The 19,021-nt window shown below is 39.7% G+C and overlaps 1 protein-coding gene across 3 annotated transcripts in view; it reads left to right on the forward strand.

Annotated features, from left to right (window-relative positions):
* Nucleotides 1-2,456: 2,456 nt before the first annotated feature.
* Nucleotides 2,457-19,021, forward strand: part of sbno2b (strawberry notch homolog 2b) — a 60,438-nt gene continuing 43,873 nt past the window's right edge. For all 3 annotated transcript variants that reach the window (XM_020081146.2, XM_020081147.2, XM_020081148.2), the window contains exons 1-3: nt 2,457-2,630; nt 15,465-15,691; nt 16,633-16,721. In XM_020081146.2, coding sequence (XP_019936705.2) covers nt 15,584-15,691; nt 16,633-16,721 — 197 coding nt within the window. In that variant the 5' untranslated portion in view covers nt 2,457-2,630; nt 15,465-15,583. The remainder of the gene's footprint in view (nt 2,631-15,464; nt 15,692-16,632; nt 16,722-19,021) is intronic.

Consider the following 19,021-nt stretch of genomic DNA (forward strand, 5'->3'; position numbering starts at 1 on the left):
GTGTCTGTTAACTTCCCTGAATTCCCTGTGTCACAGCTCGCAGTAAAGACACTAACAAGGAAAGGAAAGATATTTCTGCAGGGAAAAAAATCCCTCTTGTGTAATGACTCCCATTTATATGTGTAATTACTGTTTTCTAATGGTACTCTTCAGTTGCTTTGTTTAAATAGCCATTTCTCAAATTACAGTTCATTAAAAATCAATTGTCTGCAGATTATTTCCAGCAGGGGGCGCCACATTCAAACTAAAAGAGGAGGCACCATCCCACAATGAAAAACAGAAAGTAAGTAAGTTTTGAATTGAAACATAAGATACATTTCTATTAAGAAGTTTAAAATATGACCAGGATTGTCTCCTTGATTTATCATAGCAGCCTGTTTTGTATAGTGTATTCTGTTCAACAAATCCTGGTACATGGAAGTCACTGAGGATGCAGAGCAACATTCATCTCAAAAAATGTCCACAATGATGAGCTAATATGCTTTGAAATTGTGCAACTTAGATGTGTCGTGATACATTTATCCAACATCCTATATCGTCAACCACCACATTACTGACATCAGACAATGTAACAGAATCAGACTGGGGAAACAAAGCACAACCCTGCTGGTAACCTGTCTCTCATGAGTGCCACCTTGAATTAAAACACAAAGACACACAGGCACGCGCACGCACGCACGCACAAACACACACACACACACAAACACACACACACACATCGCCCTTTGCTTCCCACAACTCTGCTTTGTTGGGAAAAGGGGGGACTGTTATACCAGGAAAGCTATAGCAGTGTGTGTTTGCAGGAAACAACTGGAGCTCTTCCAGCTCCGGCGTTCAATAACATAGAATAGATGGATGCCAAAATGAGACAGCGACCTGCACGAGGAAGATGCACATGTACTTTATTTAACATCAAAATTCATCTTCAAATTATCATACAGCCAAAAAGTACAGAGACTATACAAACAATATGGAAATCCTAACGTGTTTTTTATGCAAAGGTTTGTCTTATTATTATTCCCTTATTCTACTTGTTAAATAACTTATTTTATACCATTTATACAATTTATTAATACCATTTATATTACTATCAGATTTATTTTCCATGCAGCTGTGCAATGCTTTTTCTGCCAAGTCATCTCTCATTTTACTCAGTGAGCATTTTCCACATAGTTATTATTAAAGGTAGGAGTGGTAGTATTGTCTTACAGTAACAGCAGCAGCAGTAAAGTTAATAAGTATCGTGGGTTAAATTTAGGCCCATGGCCACTTAAAAGGATAACAATGCAAAACCTGATGATATATCTGTACGTTAATTAAGTTTTTTATTTTGTCTTAAATTATTTAATCCTTATCCTAGAGATTTGTTTTATCATGAGTAGTTGATTTCAACTATGGGTATGTGTAAATCTGATTCTGATTCTGATTCTTATGAGTAGTTGATTTCAACTATGGGAATGTGTGGGTATTTTATAGATTTATAAGGTACATATAACATGACTTTCAAATTAATCAAACTATAAGTGAGTGTTACAGCTGTGTGTGCTTTATACAGATTTAAAATATGGAAACATAAACAATGTTTTATGTCTCATTGGGCGACATCCATCTGTTTTCTCAGAAGATCCATGATCCAGTTTGATTTCCTGAGTTAAATCAATCATCTGTGTCATGTTCACTCACACAAGGTTGTATAATATTATGTAAACCATACATACTACTGACTTTAACGCCCCGGCCTGGACGTGCACCTAAGTACATGTCACATCTTCTCACACCATATGTGTGCAGTTGTAACCTGAGGTCCACAGCAAAGGCCCTGTTCACTATTCCACAGTCCGAGCTGAGAACCCAAGCTGAGCGGGCCTTTTCTGTCAGGGCCCCCACTCCTTGGAACCAAATGATCATCTTTTAAAAAAGACAAAAAATAATAGGTGTGCTTTCTCTTAGTGATGACCTATTTAAATATTTTTTTATAATGTTTTATTCTTCCTTGTGTTTTTCTCTTTTCTCATCTCACTTTAAACCCGCTTTTAGTTTCTTTTCTATTGTATGCTCTGTTTGTTTCTTATTGTTTGCCTTCAATTTTTCATTTTTAACTTGCCACCACATTGTAACTAAAGTTGCTATTAATTATTATTACACTTATTCCACATCGTATGAGAATGAATATTACATCTAATTGGGATTATTCCTTACTTATAGTTATCATCGGTCTGTTATCATTGATGTGTCGTAAAGGGTCAATAAGTGATCAATAGGGGTTCAGTTCTTCTCTGATCCCCCATCGTGTGTGTGTGTTATAAATGTGTGTGTGTGTTATAAATGTGTGTGTATTATAACCCGGGGCTGAGGTGCAGTGGAGGCTCAGGTGTTGTTAACGTGATGAACTATTTATGGCCTGAGCTGTTTTCTGCTCGCGATCAACAAGCGGCACTGCGCGTGACGACAGCGGCGGAAACGTTTTTTCGCTTTTCAAAATGGCACCGTCTCAATAAGGAAGTGGAGAAAACAACTAAGAAGAATAAGTTGGATAAAATCCCCAGTTTCCGTTTCTTTGACGCGACTCCTTGTTGAGAACCGGGTCGTGCGGCCGGGGATTGGATTTCGAACAAGTTACACACTGAACGGTGAGTGCAATGTCGAGGATATTGTGGGGAAAAGGCGAGCGACACATCGGCAGTCGCCGTTTAACAAGATGCGTCCTGGCAAGCCTCTCCTAGGCGCACGTTTTTTACGACGGGCTACGCCGCTTCTCCAGCGGCTGCTTTAAGTCCAGCGTTATCGTATCTGTAAACTCAGAAAGACCTGAAGTCCAGCGAAGCGAGGGACAGTGGGAACGCGTAGAAAAGACCCGTGGTGTTACGGACGTCTCGGGATCACCGGGCTAGCCTTAAGAAAAGCCAACAGCTAACTACGCTAGCTAGTTACTTAGTAATAAGCTACTGCTTAGATGTTAGCTAACCAGCAAGTAATCTGGCTTTAAAATAATACACGCTACCTTTACTTGTACAATAAAAACACACTCCTGTGTATCTTAGCTAACACGAGTAGCACCCCCACGACACAGTCAAACGATTTAAGATGTTATATTTGAAGAGATAACTACATAGTAATGTCACCACATTAACCTTCGCAGACAATGTACAAAACGAACATACCCAGTCAGGAATTGCTATGCTAACCTAGCTAGCACAGTTAGCCACCAGAAGTAAGCCTGGTATTATCAAACTAATTCGGGATATTGTTCAATTTTGCCATCGTTGATTCCTACTGAAAATACTGGACTAGATAAACAGAGACGATTTGTAGCTAGCGGTAGCTCTCTTGGCAAGGCTTGTTCGGTGTTTTGTTTGTCGTTCGGGGAAGCTAACTGTGGTGGCAGCTGCACTTTAGCGTCGAGCTGTGGCTGCTTTCCTTTGTGCTGTGGAGAGACCAGGGAAGCTCCGGACCTCAGAAAGAGCCACATTCACACTGTGGTGCTGTTTGTGTGAAAACCCAACACTAACTCCACGAGGACACACGTGTTTTAATGCACGGACAAGCGCACACGAGAAGATGTTAGCTAATGCTAACCGGATAGAAGTAAATAGACTGTAACGTGATCTAAAGGAACGATTAGTTGGGAAATGCTCCCGTTTCTGCCTCTTTTGTTGTAATTACACGACTAAACAGTAAAAACTACCAAAAATCACGATCAACTTTGGTGATCTATGGTGTTAGTGGTGCATTGTTTAATACATGAATTCATCTCCATATATTTTTGAATTAGACAGAGTTGGATATGCCTCAGTGGTGGATACGAATGAAATGCTCTCCAAGGCATATGGCTGTTGTGTTTATATCTACACTGCACTACCCTAGTGAACCACCATGGTGTGATTATAAGGAATACACATTTCACTGGTGATCTCTTGGATTTCGTAGCTTCTGTATTTTAATATATAAGTAAACATATGCATGGACTGAAAATGTCGACTTGATGTGTGACCATACTGTGATGTTTGGCAGTGATTCAGAAAACTATGAGCCACTAGGTGGAAATGAAAATAGCTCTCACAAAGCTGTCCCCACTAGTTCTTTTTTTCTTTCCTGCAATTTTCACTCTTTAGTTTTCAGTGTGCTTGTCCCCTGCAGCCAAAGGTAGTCGAGCCCCACGCAAGCCTTGACATAGTAGGTTGCCATGGTGGCTGGCTATTTTTCTAACTATGTCATTTCCCCTCTTGTTGATGGAAACTATTTGGTAACTGTGAAGTGAATGACAAGCTAGGTCCTCGTCACGGTTTTAGCTGAGTGCCCTTAACCCCGGTGATGTGGTCTGTGGCCTTGGTGTTATTTGCTGTCAAATTCCTCTTACAGTGCCAGTGTAGACTTTAATGGCGACAGAACTTGAATTGGATTGTGAAGCAGAGACACAAGGAAAAACCACAACTCCTTTTTTTTTGTTTTAATTATCCACAATCTAGAATACTGAAACTTAATAATTAAACCGTTGTTCTCAGAGACAATCATATATGCAGGAAATTTGCATCATCATATGGCGTTGTTATTCTTTTGTCCTGTGTAGCTAGAATAATAAAAAAATACACATATAATACTGGCTACTTTTGTGAAAATTTGGGGAATATCTGTAAATGCCTGCCTCCTATCAGTGAAGGTAGTCTCTGAACAGTGCTCATGTGTTAGAGCTCAGTTGTATGTTTGAGCTGCACCCTACCCTAATTTCTCTCACCGTGTCAGACAGTTGATGGCTGCCTGCCCTACAGGGACTCAGAGGGTTGCAAAACACACTGGATCTGTTGATAGTGTGTTAAGAGCCTACAGGAACTCTAATAATGATACACAGGGAGCATAAAGGCATTTCACAAAGCAGGACAAGCCAGATAAATGTAAAGTATCATGACAAACCCTCGTAAATTTCCATTTATGTAATTTTCAGGTTGTGTTTCCTGCATTCAGATAATTATTATAATTTCCAGGAAGTATTATTTAATAAATTTTTTTGTTGGTCACGTGAGCCCAAACAGCATTGATACATGGCTCACCCAATCGCTCATGCCCCCTGCTCTCTGCTCCATGGCCTCCATTCCCCCTCTCCCCTCGTCTCTGCTAGACCTTTTTTCTCCCCTCTCCAATTGGTGCCAGTTGTAAATCTCATTTATGGCCTGTGGGCTGATTAGAGTGAGAGTGAAAAATGTGGAGTGGAGGAGGGGACTCGGGCCTAGGTAATACATTTGATTCAGTTCCTGCTTTCCCGGAATCTGGCATTCATTTGATAATAGTTTATGTATTAAACACAACATGGATGTTGGTTCAGAAGAGGGAGCTAGAACAAGTGACGATTGTTAGGAATATGTGGCCGCAGTGTTCACCTCCACACTGTGACAAGAAACAAACCAGTCCTTTATGAGTATCCTATGTCCCAACCAGTATCCAGACCTGGAGGCAATGTGGATCTGTCCCAAGCCACATAAGAGCTTTGTAAGAGATGAGTGAAATGGAGGGGAGCATACCACTCTCTGGCATTCCTCACCTCTTTGCCTTATAGATTTCTGTGGAAAAAGTGTGTCAACATCCCTCTGAGAAAAGCAAGCACTGATTTCAAAATGGGACTTATCCAGGAAGGAAATATGAGAAGAATATCTGTGTCCACATTGATGAGTGACTGAAAACTGTGTGTCATTGTTTCAGTTAGCAGCTTGCATTTCAAACCAGTCCCATGTGATGAACAGAGAAGGAAACTAGAAACAGTTATTTGAAGGCTGGCACACAGCATGTGCTGTAAAACGTGTGGTTGTGTATGTAGTAGTAGAGTTGTCAGATATGACTTATTTTACACCCACAGACTTATTATCACTGACACGAAGTCAGACAGCTGACCCTAGGATCCTTAATGTTCTTGTGTTAGGTCTTTTACAGAAGAGGAGAATTCATCAATTGTGTGTTGTCTTGTCCCATGTTGACCCTATTTAACAGGGGTTAAACGTGAAGGGTTGACCCTTATTTCAAGGTGCATTGTTAGTGGAGTATACGGGACATTGGACAGTGTTCTTGTGATGTTCAGTCTGTGTGGAATTTAGATGTATTAAAGGTATTTGCATGTATGATAGAGGCTATATTTTCTAAGCTTGAATCCTTAACATGACAGAAAAGGCATTTCACTTGTTGGAGTTTTTGCAGTCCTTGTGTTCCTTAAGCGAGCGTATTTGCTTTGCTTTATGTTGTTCTGAATTGTCATTTCACAAACATGTTACAGGATACCTTTAGGTCTGTGGTTTGGTGAAGTTTTTTTTTCTGTTGTAAATTTGAGTAAACTCTATTTGCCATTCTTGTTTGCTAGTGGATTGATCCCCAGGGTAGTTTTAAATGTGTCCTTCAGGGATAACGGACATCTTGTTTATCACAAAAAGGAACACTCAGTTTGTACTGGTCAGCCTATTCTAATGCTGCTGCTATGAGCTGCTCCAAGTCAGTCAGATCTTGTTTCGTCTAGTCATATTTGTTTTTGTAGTACTGGCAGTAGAATATCTTAACTTACTTTTGTCCTTGAAGAATGGTTTAATTAATCTAACAGGACATGTTGCTATTGGATTTATGTGTGTTCAGGCAAGTAAGGCAACAGTTTTTTAGCTGGTTCTTTCTCACCCATCTTTCATAGTTATGGAGGCAGTGTTGGAGGTGGGATTTGTGAAGAGTTTAAATGGATTTGATTCAGAAAAGAATAGGTTCTGGCAAGCATTGCCACACTTCTACTTCAGTAGTATAATGCAGTAATACACTGGAATTCAGAGTAACTGATATATGAGAGCTTAAAAATAACATTATATCAGCTTATATTAATGTATTTAAGCAAATGCTATTTTAGTTATGATTGCTTAAAAACTTTAAATAAAGATTTTGTGTGTAGAATCATCTAATGTTTTACTTATTCTCTTAAATAGTTATGTTAGGTTATTTAAAAAAAAATTTGTAATTGAGGTTTTAAATCCCTTCATTTTGTGTACCACGTCACGTTTCTATAATGTTCAACAGCAGATTGGGTCAGTCTGACTAATTTTCTGCCTGTTTTTTCTCATGAGCAGTTTAGCCATTGTTCCAGAGGTATCTGCATCAGTTGATCCTGTCAGTCAGCCAGCCTAGCTAGCTGAAGCCTACTGATGAACTGAACTGAACTGAACTTAGCATAGCCAAGTGGCCCAGACAGACATTGACAGGCTCCCTGACGCTGTGCATGTGGTGCAATATTCTCACGCCTGCCAGAGAAGTGAGGTCAGTCTGAGAGGAATAGAGTACTGTCTAGATTTGAACAGCAGAAGGGCAGAGTTCACAAAACTGAATCTCTAATGGCAACTGACCTCAATGAATATCAATGTCCTGTGTATTTTTCCAGCACAGGACAATATTGGCATTATTGATAATGTAATATTTTATTTGTGTAAGAAATAACGGTTATTTTGAATTGTTCGATCCAGTCTATATTTCAAAATAAGCGTCAGTAGGTGTCCAAGCCTGCCCTCTGTTTGGATATTTAGTATACACTATTATATTTGGTCAACTGGACTCATAGTTTCCATTCATAAGGTCACAACAGTCATTACACCCCTTTGATGCATATTTAAAACACACTCCAGGTTTTGCTTCCCAGTGCTCCATTGGTAGCTTATGAAATGTGCATGTGATAGCTTTTGCCTGCTGTTATGACTGACTCTCTGAATAACCACGACTGACAGGGGCGTATACAGGGGGTGGAGATTCAGTGGCTGGGAACAAGCTGCCCCCAATCAGCAGCAGAATACATCCGAGGGTCAGACTGGGTGAGGGGTAACAGCCAATCCCACCAACCTGCTCTGGAGGAGAGGGGGAGGAGAGTAAATGCAAGGAACACAGGGACATAGAGACATATAGTGAAGAGAGAGGGATTGTGATGGAAATAGGGAAACAGCTGGGCATTACAACACAAGGAAGCAAAGAAATAGTGATGGAAATAGGGAAGTAAGTAATATCACTGAGAGAATATATGGCAGTGAGAGGGTGACAGAAGTGCAGATATAGAAGACTATCGTATATATAAGGAATTATATGGATGATCTAAGTAGCATTGTGTTTATTGAGAAAAAGATCCATATTTAGTTATTCAAGAATATTTTGAGACAAAACCTATTTACCTGTATATTCCCTCTTCCTAAGTTTACGTTTGATTTCTGTTAACATTGTTTTGTGAATGTTTCTAGTTTAAAAATGAACATCCAGTAGCTTACACAATAGTTTGTGCAAAAATGATACACTGGGTTAGATATATGTATTCTTTTATTTTTCCAGGTTTGCATCCGTCGTGTGTTAGAAACGTCAGCAACACACTCACTCACTTGCTGTGTATTTTCTGGACATTTTCCTGCTAAAATTCTCTCACAGGCTCACAGGACAAGTTCCAGAAAATGACATTTGCATTCTCACATACAGCCTGAAAATGTGTGGAACATGCCTGGACCTCAGTGCATTGTTGAACTAGACTTACAGGGCTGCTCCCTGTTAGCATGTTTCATCATCCTTCTTTTCTGAGGAAATTAGATGACTGATGAAAAACAGGGCAAAGAGGCAGCTAAGTGGATCGTTGTCTCTTTCATCTAGTCAGTCTTTGATCTATTTATGGTGGGTGCTGGTGGTGGCAGGAGAAGTAGAGGGATTTGGTGCCTAAATGAGTGTCATCAAGGCACCGTAAACCATAGTTTGTGATCTTTTTCAACTCTTCTGCTCTTTACACCACTCTGCTGCGCTCATCTCAGCTGTCACCTTTTTCCCCCTTTGCTCCTCTCCCCGCCTTTTCCTTTATTTACAACAACAAAGTCCTCCTCTGAGCCACAAGAGCTCAATTAGCTTCCCCCTTTATGAACAAATTACTTTAATGTCTCATTCAGCTGGTGTTTATGGGCAATAAGATACTCATCATCATGACAAAATGGTGCTGAATAGCCACTTGGAGAGGGATGATGATAATCTAATTGAGATTAAACGTTGTGCCTTTATTTGTACCCAAATCTTTGAACTCTGCCTTTCAGTTAGACTAAATTGGTCAAATGATTAAATGCCTTCTTCTGTGCTCCAGTTTAGAGAGTCTCTTTGATAAATATTTGAGTGGGCAAAATGCAATTGTAATAGGCTCTTTGAGCTGAATTTGTTCCCATTTCTTGTTTCTTGATAATACAACAGATTTGGTTATACAGTCATTCGATCATTATTATCCATTCAGTGTCCTATCCAGTTTACTGGGCTGTTGTTTCTGCGATGTTGAATGGAAATTATTTTGTGGGGAGGAGAACGAGAATAGATACGTAGCTAATGTCTATGTCTCTCCATATATGTGCTTAAGGGGCTTGCATCATGCATGTGTGTGTCTGTTTGTGCATGTGTACACAGCGGCAAGTATAGGCTTTTTGTTATGAAAAAGGTGCTGATTAATTATGTAGACTGTTTTGAATGACAGAGTGTTGTGTTTCCCTGGGAAGTAACTTGTTCCTTTTATGAATATTTCATCACAGTAACTAATGAATCCAGCCAGTATAGGCAATCATAACCAGCTAACAGCCCCCTTGCTGCTGTGGTGTAAAGCAGCTGAACCCTAATCATTTCTAACCTGATTACTGGTGATGCTGATGGACTTAGAGTGGTGGTGAGTGAGTTTTATACTTTGGATAGAGTGATTGACGTTAGCCAGATTGTTACAAGTGAAGACAAAATTACACTACAACAGGAAAGTGGCACATGCCAACAGACATGTGGATGCTTGCATCATTACAGTTTGTAATGGATGCAAGTGTGCTAGTGTATTGATATTGCTACTGTTATTTTCATGGATGGGGACCCAGGGCCCTGACCCCAAAGAGATGCAAAATGACCACAATGAAACTTGAGACAACCCCAAAGAGACGCTTCATCACAAAGAGACCAAAAATGGGAACAGAGCAATGCAAAGCAGCCACAAAGAGGAAGAAGTCACGTTAGACCACGTTAGATCACGTTTGACTGGTATATAATTCATTCAAACAAATTCAAACGGTTATGGTCCATTATCTATGAATCCCTGGTTACTTTGTACGTTATACTGTATCTCACACCCATCGTCTTTGTCGATCATTTCCTTTTCCCTTGGTATTTCTCTCATAGACATGTCCACACTCACAAAGAAGTAAATCAACACAAGAACAAAAGTTGTGTCTGCACTGGACCTGTTCAGCCAGTATTAGTGTGCATGTGACCAAGAGAGCATTTAGATAGATAGATAGATAGATAGATAGATAGAGTACTTTATTCATCCCCGGAGGGAAATTAAGGTGTCATAGCAGCTTGTGTATCAACAACACAAAGATTTACCCACACCTGAAAAAAACTGTACATTGACACGGTTTAAATCAGTGTCATGCACAGTAACTCTAAACCCTCATATGACCATGGTAGATCACTACATTGGATTGTTTAAATGGAATTTAAAATTCCTCTGTTGTAGACATGCCACATATAGCAGATTTTGAGATTGTGGTTAATGATGAAGCAGAGCTGTGTTGAGGGATTTTCACTCTACCTCAAGAAGGATTTAGTATAATGCTAAAAAAAAGAAATGAGATGAATGTGACAGGTTATCACGTCACAGTTGCCAACGGGACAGGGGACGATTTCGATTTTTCTGCTGTAGGACAGAATATGTTTGGGTTAGGGTTATACGTTTAGAAACGTGTGATGAGGGTGAATTAGGAACATCTGGAGAAGACCCCTGCCTGTGAGGTCTTCAACTCCCACCTCCAGAAGAATTTTCTCTGCATCCCAAGGGATGTTGGGGGACTTAGGACCCAAGACGTCCATTTAGAGCCTCCTTTGCCAGGAGACAAAGCTTTCATTTTATAAGACAATCTAAGCTCCCACCCTTACCTATAGAGTCATGGTAATTAGGTAGTGAATAAAAGATTGTGATCTCAGATTCAGGCAGCTTAAAGGAACAGACTCAATACATTGGCTGAGCTCAGATTAATAGTTAGGGTGAGGAGTTCTGAATTTTGGAGAAGAACTATTGTTCCAACAGATTAAAAAGAGCCAGTTGATGTGGTTCAATGCTCTGATTAGAATGGCTCCTATGTGTATTCCATTTTAAGTTTTTGGGGCACGCCAAACCGGGACCCCAGGGCAGGTCCAGGACTTGATGGTGGGATTGTGCATCCCATCTGACTCAGGAACACCTCTGAATCTCCTAGGGGGAGCTTGCTGTGAAGAAAGATGCCTGAAATACACTGCTTAGCCTACTGCCACCACCATCTGACCTCAGATATTAAGAGAATGGACTAATGGTGGGGACGCAAAAAGAAGTGGAATAAAATGTACTTTTGTCTAAACCTTAGCAAAACTTTGCATTTTCTCCCTGTCATACATTAATTTTAGCAATGCACTTACCACTGTACATAAAGCCACATATACTCTTGCATTCCTCTTTTCTATTTTTAATACATGCATTTGTTTTACCACCAAGTGACAGCCTCATTTCATTCTATAAAACAAATATCTGCATGTGGAGCAATAATTCTATATTGACACTCCACATGAGTATTTGTGAGTGAGATGGCACACATGCGAGGCAGGCTGGTGGTTCTCCTCGTGAGCGTTAATCGTGATTTAGCAGCTTAAGGAAGTCACACTTCCCTGGATGATCCCCATGTGCTCTGGCAGCCACTGATAGTCAGCAAAGGCCACCAGCACACAACCAGGGAACCCTTGCTGCCACAGACTGCATTTTCGCTCTCATCCAATGTACTTGCAAGCACATGTTGGGTGCTGTTGCTATCAATACAAACAGTGAACGTACATCTTGAGTTTTTTGAAGTGACAGAGCTGTGCTGCTTGTTAACCTCTGTCTGGCTGACAGGCACATGGTGACTCACACAGCCAAGGGGAACCAATGGCCTAGAATGAAGCCACACCGCTGGAAAAAGCTGTTTTTAACTGAACTAAATCTCCATGGCTGCATGTCCAGTGCTTTTTGTGGGATTTAACACACAGTGAGTGCATTTTGGCTTATTCAGTGTATAGTGAATGGGCTTCTTTCTTTATAACCATTATACAATTGCTGCACATTAATGGCCTAATCTTCCTGCATGGAGCTGTGTTGGCCACCCAGAGAGAGGGAGAGAGGGAGGGAGGGAGAGACAGACACACACATGGTAGGAGACTGCACAAAAACCAGCAACTTTGTGAGGTAATTAACAGATTTAACAGATTACACTAGCAAAGAGTGTCTCTCACCCCCCCCCCCCCCCCCCCCCCCCCTCTGTCTATCTTCTCACTCTCTCATACACACTTTGCTTAGCTGTATTGATACAGGCTATAAAGTAAAATATAGACAAAGTAGACAAATTTTTGTCATTAAAATGACTGATGTGTGTGCCAAATTTAATTGAATGAACTCCTTGTGTCTCTTGTGCACTAGTGGATGTGTTTCTTTCTTTATCTTGTGTTTTCTTTCTGCCAGGGCCTCTGATAGCTTTCTTCATCACCTCCCTCTTCCAGCAGGGTTTTTTGCTAATTTCCAGCAATAAGAGGCTTTACAGGAAGGCCATATCTGGGACCACTCTTGCAATGATCAGTATCGATTATTCTCAATGGCTTGCTGGAGGAATGGGGGTTAGGGAACAGGGGACAGCAAAAGACAGATATTTTTTCTTTCTGTTGCTAAGAGACAGTAACTGGCATAGCACTGGAGGCTGTGGGTGGTAGGGGGAATGACAGAGAGGGCATTATGGGAAGATGCTGGAATAAAAAGCTTCCTGTTAAATATTGTGTTAAACATAAAGCAATTCTGTCATTTGAAGAAATGAGCGGTGGTAATGTTAGTGGTAATCAGGGGTTTAGGGGTGAAGAGGGTGACGGAATGACAGCGCATTTCGACTAAGGGTATCAGGAAAACAAGATTTTTTTCAGCAGTCACATTTATTGATCTAGTCATTTCTTCTACTGAAGAGTCCACACTACTATTACTACTACTACTACTGGCAACTGATGTGTTTTGACTTCTACATACACTGGCATAGTATGAGTAAAATTATCTTCCTCAAATGCTGTCATACCAAGAATTTGTATGACGTCCTACTAGTTCCTGCATACCTTTGTTCAAGCACTCGAGAGTACAACTGTAGTTTCATAAGCATCACTGAAACCACAGATTTCAGTAGAATTTGACACTTATATAAATAGAAATGCAGTAACAAAGTGAAGTTTCTATTGAGTTATTTTTTTAAACCTATTTACATGCATGCTTACTTGTTCTTTATTTTCTTTGTAGTTACATTGAAAACTAGAATACCAATCAGTAGAGTGCACACATTCACCAAGGCCCAACAGTCCCATTATGAAACCTCACTTAAATATATTAGACCAAATTGCACACACTCATAAATATCGGTCCCCTAAATATGCCTATATATTTTTTTGTCAAATCTCCTGGATCTACCCCCTTATTCGGATCCACACTAAAATTTAGTAATCCGTTCATTATTTTTTTTGTGTATTCTTGCTTAAAAATAAACAGATCAACCAACAAACAAATAGGTGGGTGAAACCCCTCTCTATTTTACCTTTGTCCTAAATTGAAACTGGAAATAAAGAACTGCTGCTGCATCCAAACTTGTAGTCCTAAGGGTGTTGCATTCAAGCCCTCAGAGGCTGGACGCTGGTCTTTCATTTTCAGAAAAATATCTATTATCCTTTTGCTTAAGACCTCCTGCCGAGGACATTTGTCACTTGATCTTTGCATTGGGTTTCCCCACATTTGCTTCACCCTTATCTGGACAGTATCACACTGGCAGCCTGAGGGTAAAATGGCCTCCTCTTGTGTGTATTGGCTGTGTCAGTGGTGAATTTCTCTCATGCTCTCTCTCTCACATACACACTCACACACATGCACATTCCCCAGTGAACATTTCTGGCTTATGTTCAATACTAGTGGAGGAGGGACTGAAGGAAGGAAGGTAACAGTTTGAGTAGTTTGGGGCAAGGGAGCATTACTGACATTACACAGGTGAACATTGTGGAGTGCTGAAAGACTGGACTGATTCAGCTGTCCAACTGGGGGGGGGTTTGCGTGATACTTATTAACCATTTAAATAGTAAGTAACAGAATTATATTTTGTTTTTTTGATATTTTGCAAATCTATTGTCCGAATGCACATACTGATAGTGAGAAAAAGCTGATTTATGCATTCCAATTTATATTTTCATCAAACCCTAGCAGTAGGCAGCAGGAGTACAAGCTGCCAGCTTTTCACTCAGGGTTATTTGGTCTCTGTGTGAAACCATATCAGGACAAAGTAGGTCATTGTGGTCAGTTTCCCAATTACAGGCGAGCATGTGTAATTTACTGAGGCAGATTAAATGGGAAAATCTGATGTGAATGCAAACAAAAGGAGAACCCTATGACAGAAATCATTATATTTGAAGTGCAATTTACAAGTATGCCCCTGGTTTCATAGGTATATGTTTATATTTTTAATTTCTACAGTTTGTGTATGCGCGTGTGTGTGTAAGAGAGGACTAGGGTTGGGACCTTGTTAGCATTGCAGGCAGCCCTCTGCCTCAGACAGTCTGGTCTAGCCAGTCAAACTTGTCATTATATCGAACACCCACTGCTTGAGCTGTAAAAAAAATACACACACAGAAAGGGCCTTGTGAGTGCGTTGCATGCTAACTACCAGATTACGCTTTACGGTTGTGAAAATGTATTATATTCTGCTGCTTAAGTGCATCGCCATTTAGTCTAGGTCTCCAACATATCTGCGTCCCATATGGTTCAAGCTGTCGTGGACCTCCTGTGGGGAATTTAATTGGTTCTCCCAGCAAATGCGGAACCTTGTTGGCAGATGACAGGTAACGAGGGCTGTCAATCAACAAAAACATAAACCCAAGCTCTGCATCATGAACAAGATCTGGATTCAGGTTTTGTGGTGTCAGAGAAGGCAATAATTAGACTTGAAGTGGAAGATAAATTCTAAGTCTAACTTGCTTAACATATTTAAGTAATTCATTACTGTAAAACCTGTATGTTTTTTTTCTTTACTATCAATGTTTTCTTTTAAAATTTAATCTGTGGGGGGAAAAAAATCACTTTCTCATACCTATGCTTTTAAATATTGTGTTAAGTGTTTTAACTGAATGTTCTTGTACTCCTTTTGTAAGCAAGTGTTACAGCTACCATTGTTTATTGTACAATAATATTGTGCAAGTGGACAGTTCTTCAAAGTTGTAACGAGGATGTGTCTGAAAAGAAACTACATTAGCCACACCTTTTGTTTTTTGTGGCCTCAGTCTAATATTTGCTTACTTCATTGTTTTATATACTTTTCCCATATTCCTCTGTAGGCTTCCACTATATTGATCTGATATTGATGATCTTTACTCATCTGTACACCCCCCATCTCCACTGTCTTCCTCAGGTCATGGAGAGCGTTTACTCCTGCTAGAAGTACTACCTAGGACAAAGCCAGCACGTGGGTGGTGGTCAGAGGGTGCGTTGCCTAAGTCAGCTGGTGGTCATGTGTGAAGCTGTGGTCTGATGCCCACCCTCCCCTCAGCGCTGGCCATGGACGGGGAGAACTACCTGCATCCAGAGGGCCCTCAGCTGGACAGCAGCTTGTTCTCTGGTGTCTCCTCTAACATGGAGGTATATTATTGCATTTAGTTGCAACTATAATACTTACTCACCATTTAATATGAATACATTTTTTAGAGGTGAAATAAATTCCTTCAATTAGATCAGGGTAATTTATTGTATTATTTCAGTGTTTTAAGTTTATTGTAGCTTAGCATGCTTTTGCTAAAGGGTATTTAAAGCATTTTGTTTATAATAAAGACATGTTTTGTTAAAAATATATATAAATTTAAATTATGCTAGAGATCATTTAGCAATCCTATGTGATTGTGCTTAAATTGCAGTGAGTATGTAATACTTAATACATGCTTAAAGTATGATATGTGTTGGGTGCAGAACAGTTTTATAGGAAACACTAAGAGAGTTAAACAAGGTGGCCCATTGATTTTTCCTTTCATTGCTCACGATCTCATGTCCTGCATCTTGTGTAAATATACTACAGATGTACCCAATACAGATCAAATATTTACTATCGCACATCTCAAACAGGTTATCTCATGTACTGTTAAGAGGTGTGGTGGTATTACTTGCTGGGCACATCTGTATATTGCCTATTTTCATGTCATCATTCAGTCATCATTCTTTCTGACCTCAGTTACACTAGTGCAGTTGATGATGTCATTGGTGACGAGGTTCGACAGATGCAACTCCGATCATCCAGTTGACATCAAACTTTGCAGTGTTGACTGTTAAGTGTTATGGATGAGCCTTTGAACAAATGACTGAGAGAAAGAAATATTCATAGATTTTCACTACAGTGCATGTGAAAATGCATAGGTGTGATGATAGTGATTGTGGTTTTTTTTTTTAATTATAAATGTGTGATACCAGGTCATTTTTGCTGTTTCATAGAGTCTGTGTTTTTATGTCATGTTACACATATTCATTATTATATTTCTATGCTATTTACAAAGTGTGACAGATTTTAATATCTTTCATTTTCTATGCTTTAGAGTTCAATATACGCGTCCTCTGGATCCTGGGGATCTTTTTCTCAGCAGGCTGGATACAGCATACACTGCCCTATGCAATCTGGAAACCAGTAAGTATTTACAATCTACAATCTACCTTTTAATACCATAAGCAAAGAATGATGGTATGGCAGCTAAAAACGTGGCAAGCAATGACACATTATCTTTGTGCAGTGTGCACTAGTACATACATGGCAGCTGACAGACTTAAAGATTTTTTTTCCGTAACAAATACCATACTCAGTACTCACAACTGGTGACATACTTTACATTGAAGACTGTTAATTGTTGGCAATAACTACCCAATGGAGGTTCCTGCAAGAGCTACCAATTTGTTTCAAGCAAGCAATGTGTTTTGTGCGCCTTGTGTTCTTAGTCCTGTTATTTGTGTATATTGGACTATTGTATTATTGTTTTTGACAGATACACCTACATGACAAACAAAAATCGTTCCTCTTTATTTGTAGAACTTCTGTAAAAAACAGTTGTAAAAATAAAATGTACTCAAATCTTGTTTCTGTGGGTTAGTGATTGAACTAGAAAATGAGTTATGCTGCTTCACTTTCGTGGAGAATGAGGGTATGTTTGGGGTCAATTAATCAATTAATGTGATGCTTGAATAAAAATGAAGTCTGTTTAATATATGTGGTGCCAGCGTACATTAACATAAAAATTCACTTCTGTGAATGAGAAACATGAAATTTAAAACTGTCTCAGTTGGGCCCAAAGGTTTCACACTTCTTTTTTCAAATCTTGCATTGACTGAAATTTTACAGTTGATCTGATTCCAGCATTGCATTGTTGACGCCTCAAGTGACAAAATATTATCAGACCCGTACATCGGTTCTTAAGCTAAAAACAAATCCCCAGCTCACTTCATTGGGGGTGGTCTCTTTTATCTGCCCTCGTTCATTTCCTGTAGTGGGTGGTCTGGCGTCAGCTTTACTAAGGAGATTGATCTCAACATCTTGCACCTCGGCTCTGTTTTTATGACTAACAGTAGTAAGCAGCTTGTCAACCAGGCAGAAGCAGCTACAGTCCTCCTCTGCACTGCATCCATTTATGCAGAAATCAAAGCCTAATACGCCGATTGTGTAGTTGTACAACTCAGCAAGTGTTCAACACATTTTCCTTGTAGCACGTAGACCTTTGTTTAGCCTTAGTGAAGAGTTATTTCTACTAGGGATGAGTATAATTGTGATGCAGCTTAATTTATTTTACAATAATAGGCCCTACTTAGATAATATGTGGATTCAATTTGAAATTTGGCCTGGTTTGATATCTATGAGTTCTCCTCAGTAGTTAAGGAATTTATTTGTGTCTTCTAGCAGTGGTGATTTGTGTTGTTACTGCTTTGTGTTCACCTGACGTTCAAGATGACGTGAGAGTCTGTGGTTTTTAATTTCACGCAAAGTGTAGATGTAGATGTCTTATCTCACTCTTCATGGTGCAATATTCAAATATGATTAACACCATGATGTGCCAGTGTTCAAATATGTTCAAGATCAGGATGTGCGTGTGGTTTAAAGATGTTTGCTGTGACTGAATACCATCTACTTTTTGGTTATTGTGTTTTAAAGAACCTCATTTAGAAACAACAATTTCTTTTTGTTTGAAAAAGAGGTAGTAGATGTTTGGTCCCAGAGTGACCTTGCAGTGTCTTTACTCTGTCACAAAGTCACTCTTTGTAATTTTTTGCTGTAGCATTGCTCTTGATTAGATTTAATTTAAATTAAACAGGGCTGAGGTCCTAAAGCATCCATTTCTTCTTGTCCTCTATCTACATCTATACTTGTTTTCTTTGATCAGGCTGTTCCTACTCAATCACCTTTCCTCGACCTTGTTGGAAATCATCATGAGGTCTGGGAAAGATTTGGAGAAGGTCATTAATGTCTTAAATCAATGTCTTAAATGTATCCATAGTTTTTAACAGTACCATATCTTTATGTAGATAGATTGTGCCTGCCTCAGTCTCCCTTTCCATCATCTGCCACTTTTATCATATTTTTTCGTCTGTCCCAACGCGTCAGTCAGTGATAAATGTTTAGGACCTTGTGAGATATAACTAAATAAGGTTGTGCTGACCTGAGTGAATCACTCTTGGCTTTTTCTTTCTGTGTATTGCTTCAAGACATATCTGACCGTATATATCCAAACCACTGCCACACCACTGATGTCAAGACCTTTTTTGGTACAAGCCCCTCATCCCCTGTGCTTGTCAGGTTTCATGGTGGCTAGGTGTGTGCTCTAATGGTAGAGGAGACACAGCAGAGTGTGTGACGTTGCCAACCAAGCACTGAGACAAACATATCAATTCTGGTGTTGCTTGTCTTTTCACTTTCAACTTTACTCTGCTGATCATGTAAAAAAA

This window comes from Paralichthys olivaceus, chromosome 3, assembly GCF_024713975.1.
Source record: "Paralichthys olivaceus isolate ysfri-2021 chromosome 3, ASM2471397v2, whole genome shotgun sequence".
In the NCBI taxonomy this organism is placed as follows: Eukaryota; Metazoa; Chordata; class Actinopteri; order Pleuronectiformes; family Paralichthyidae; genus Paralichthys; species Paralichthys olivaceus.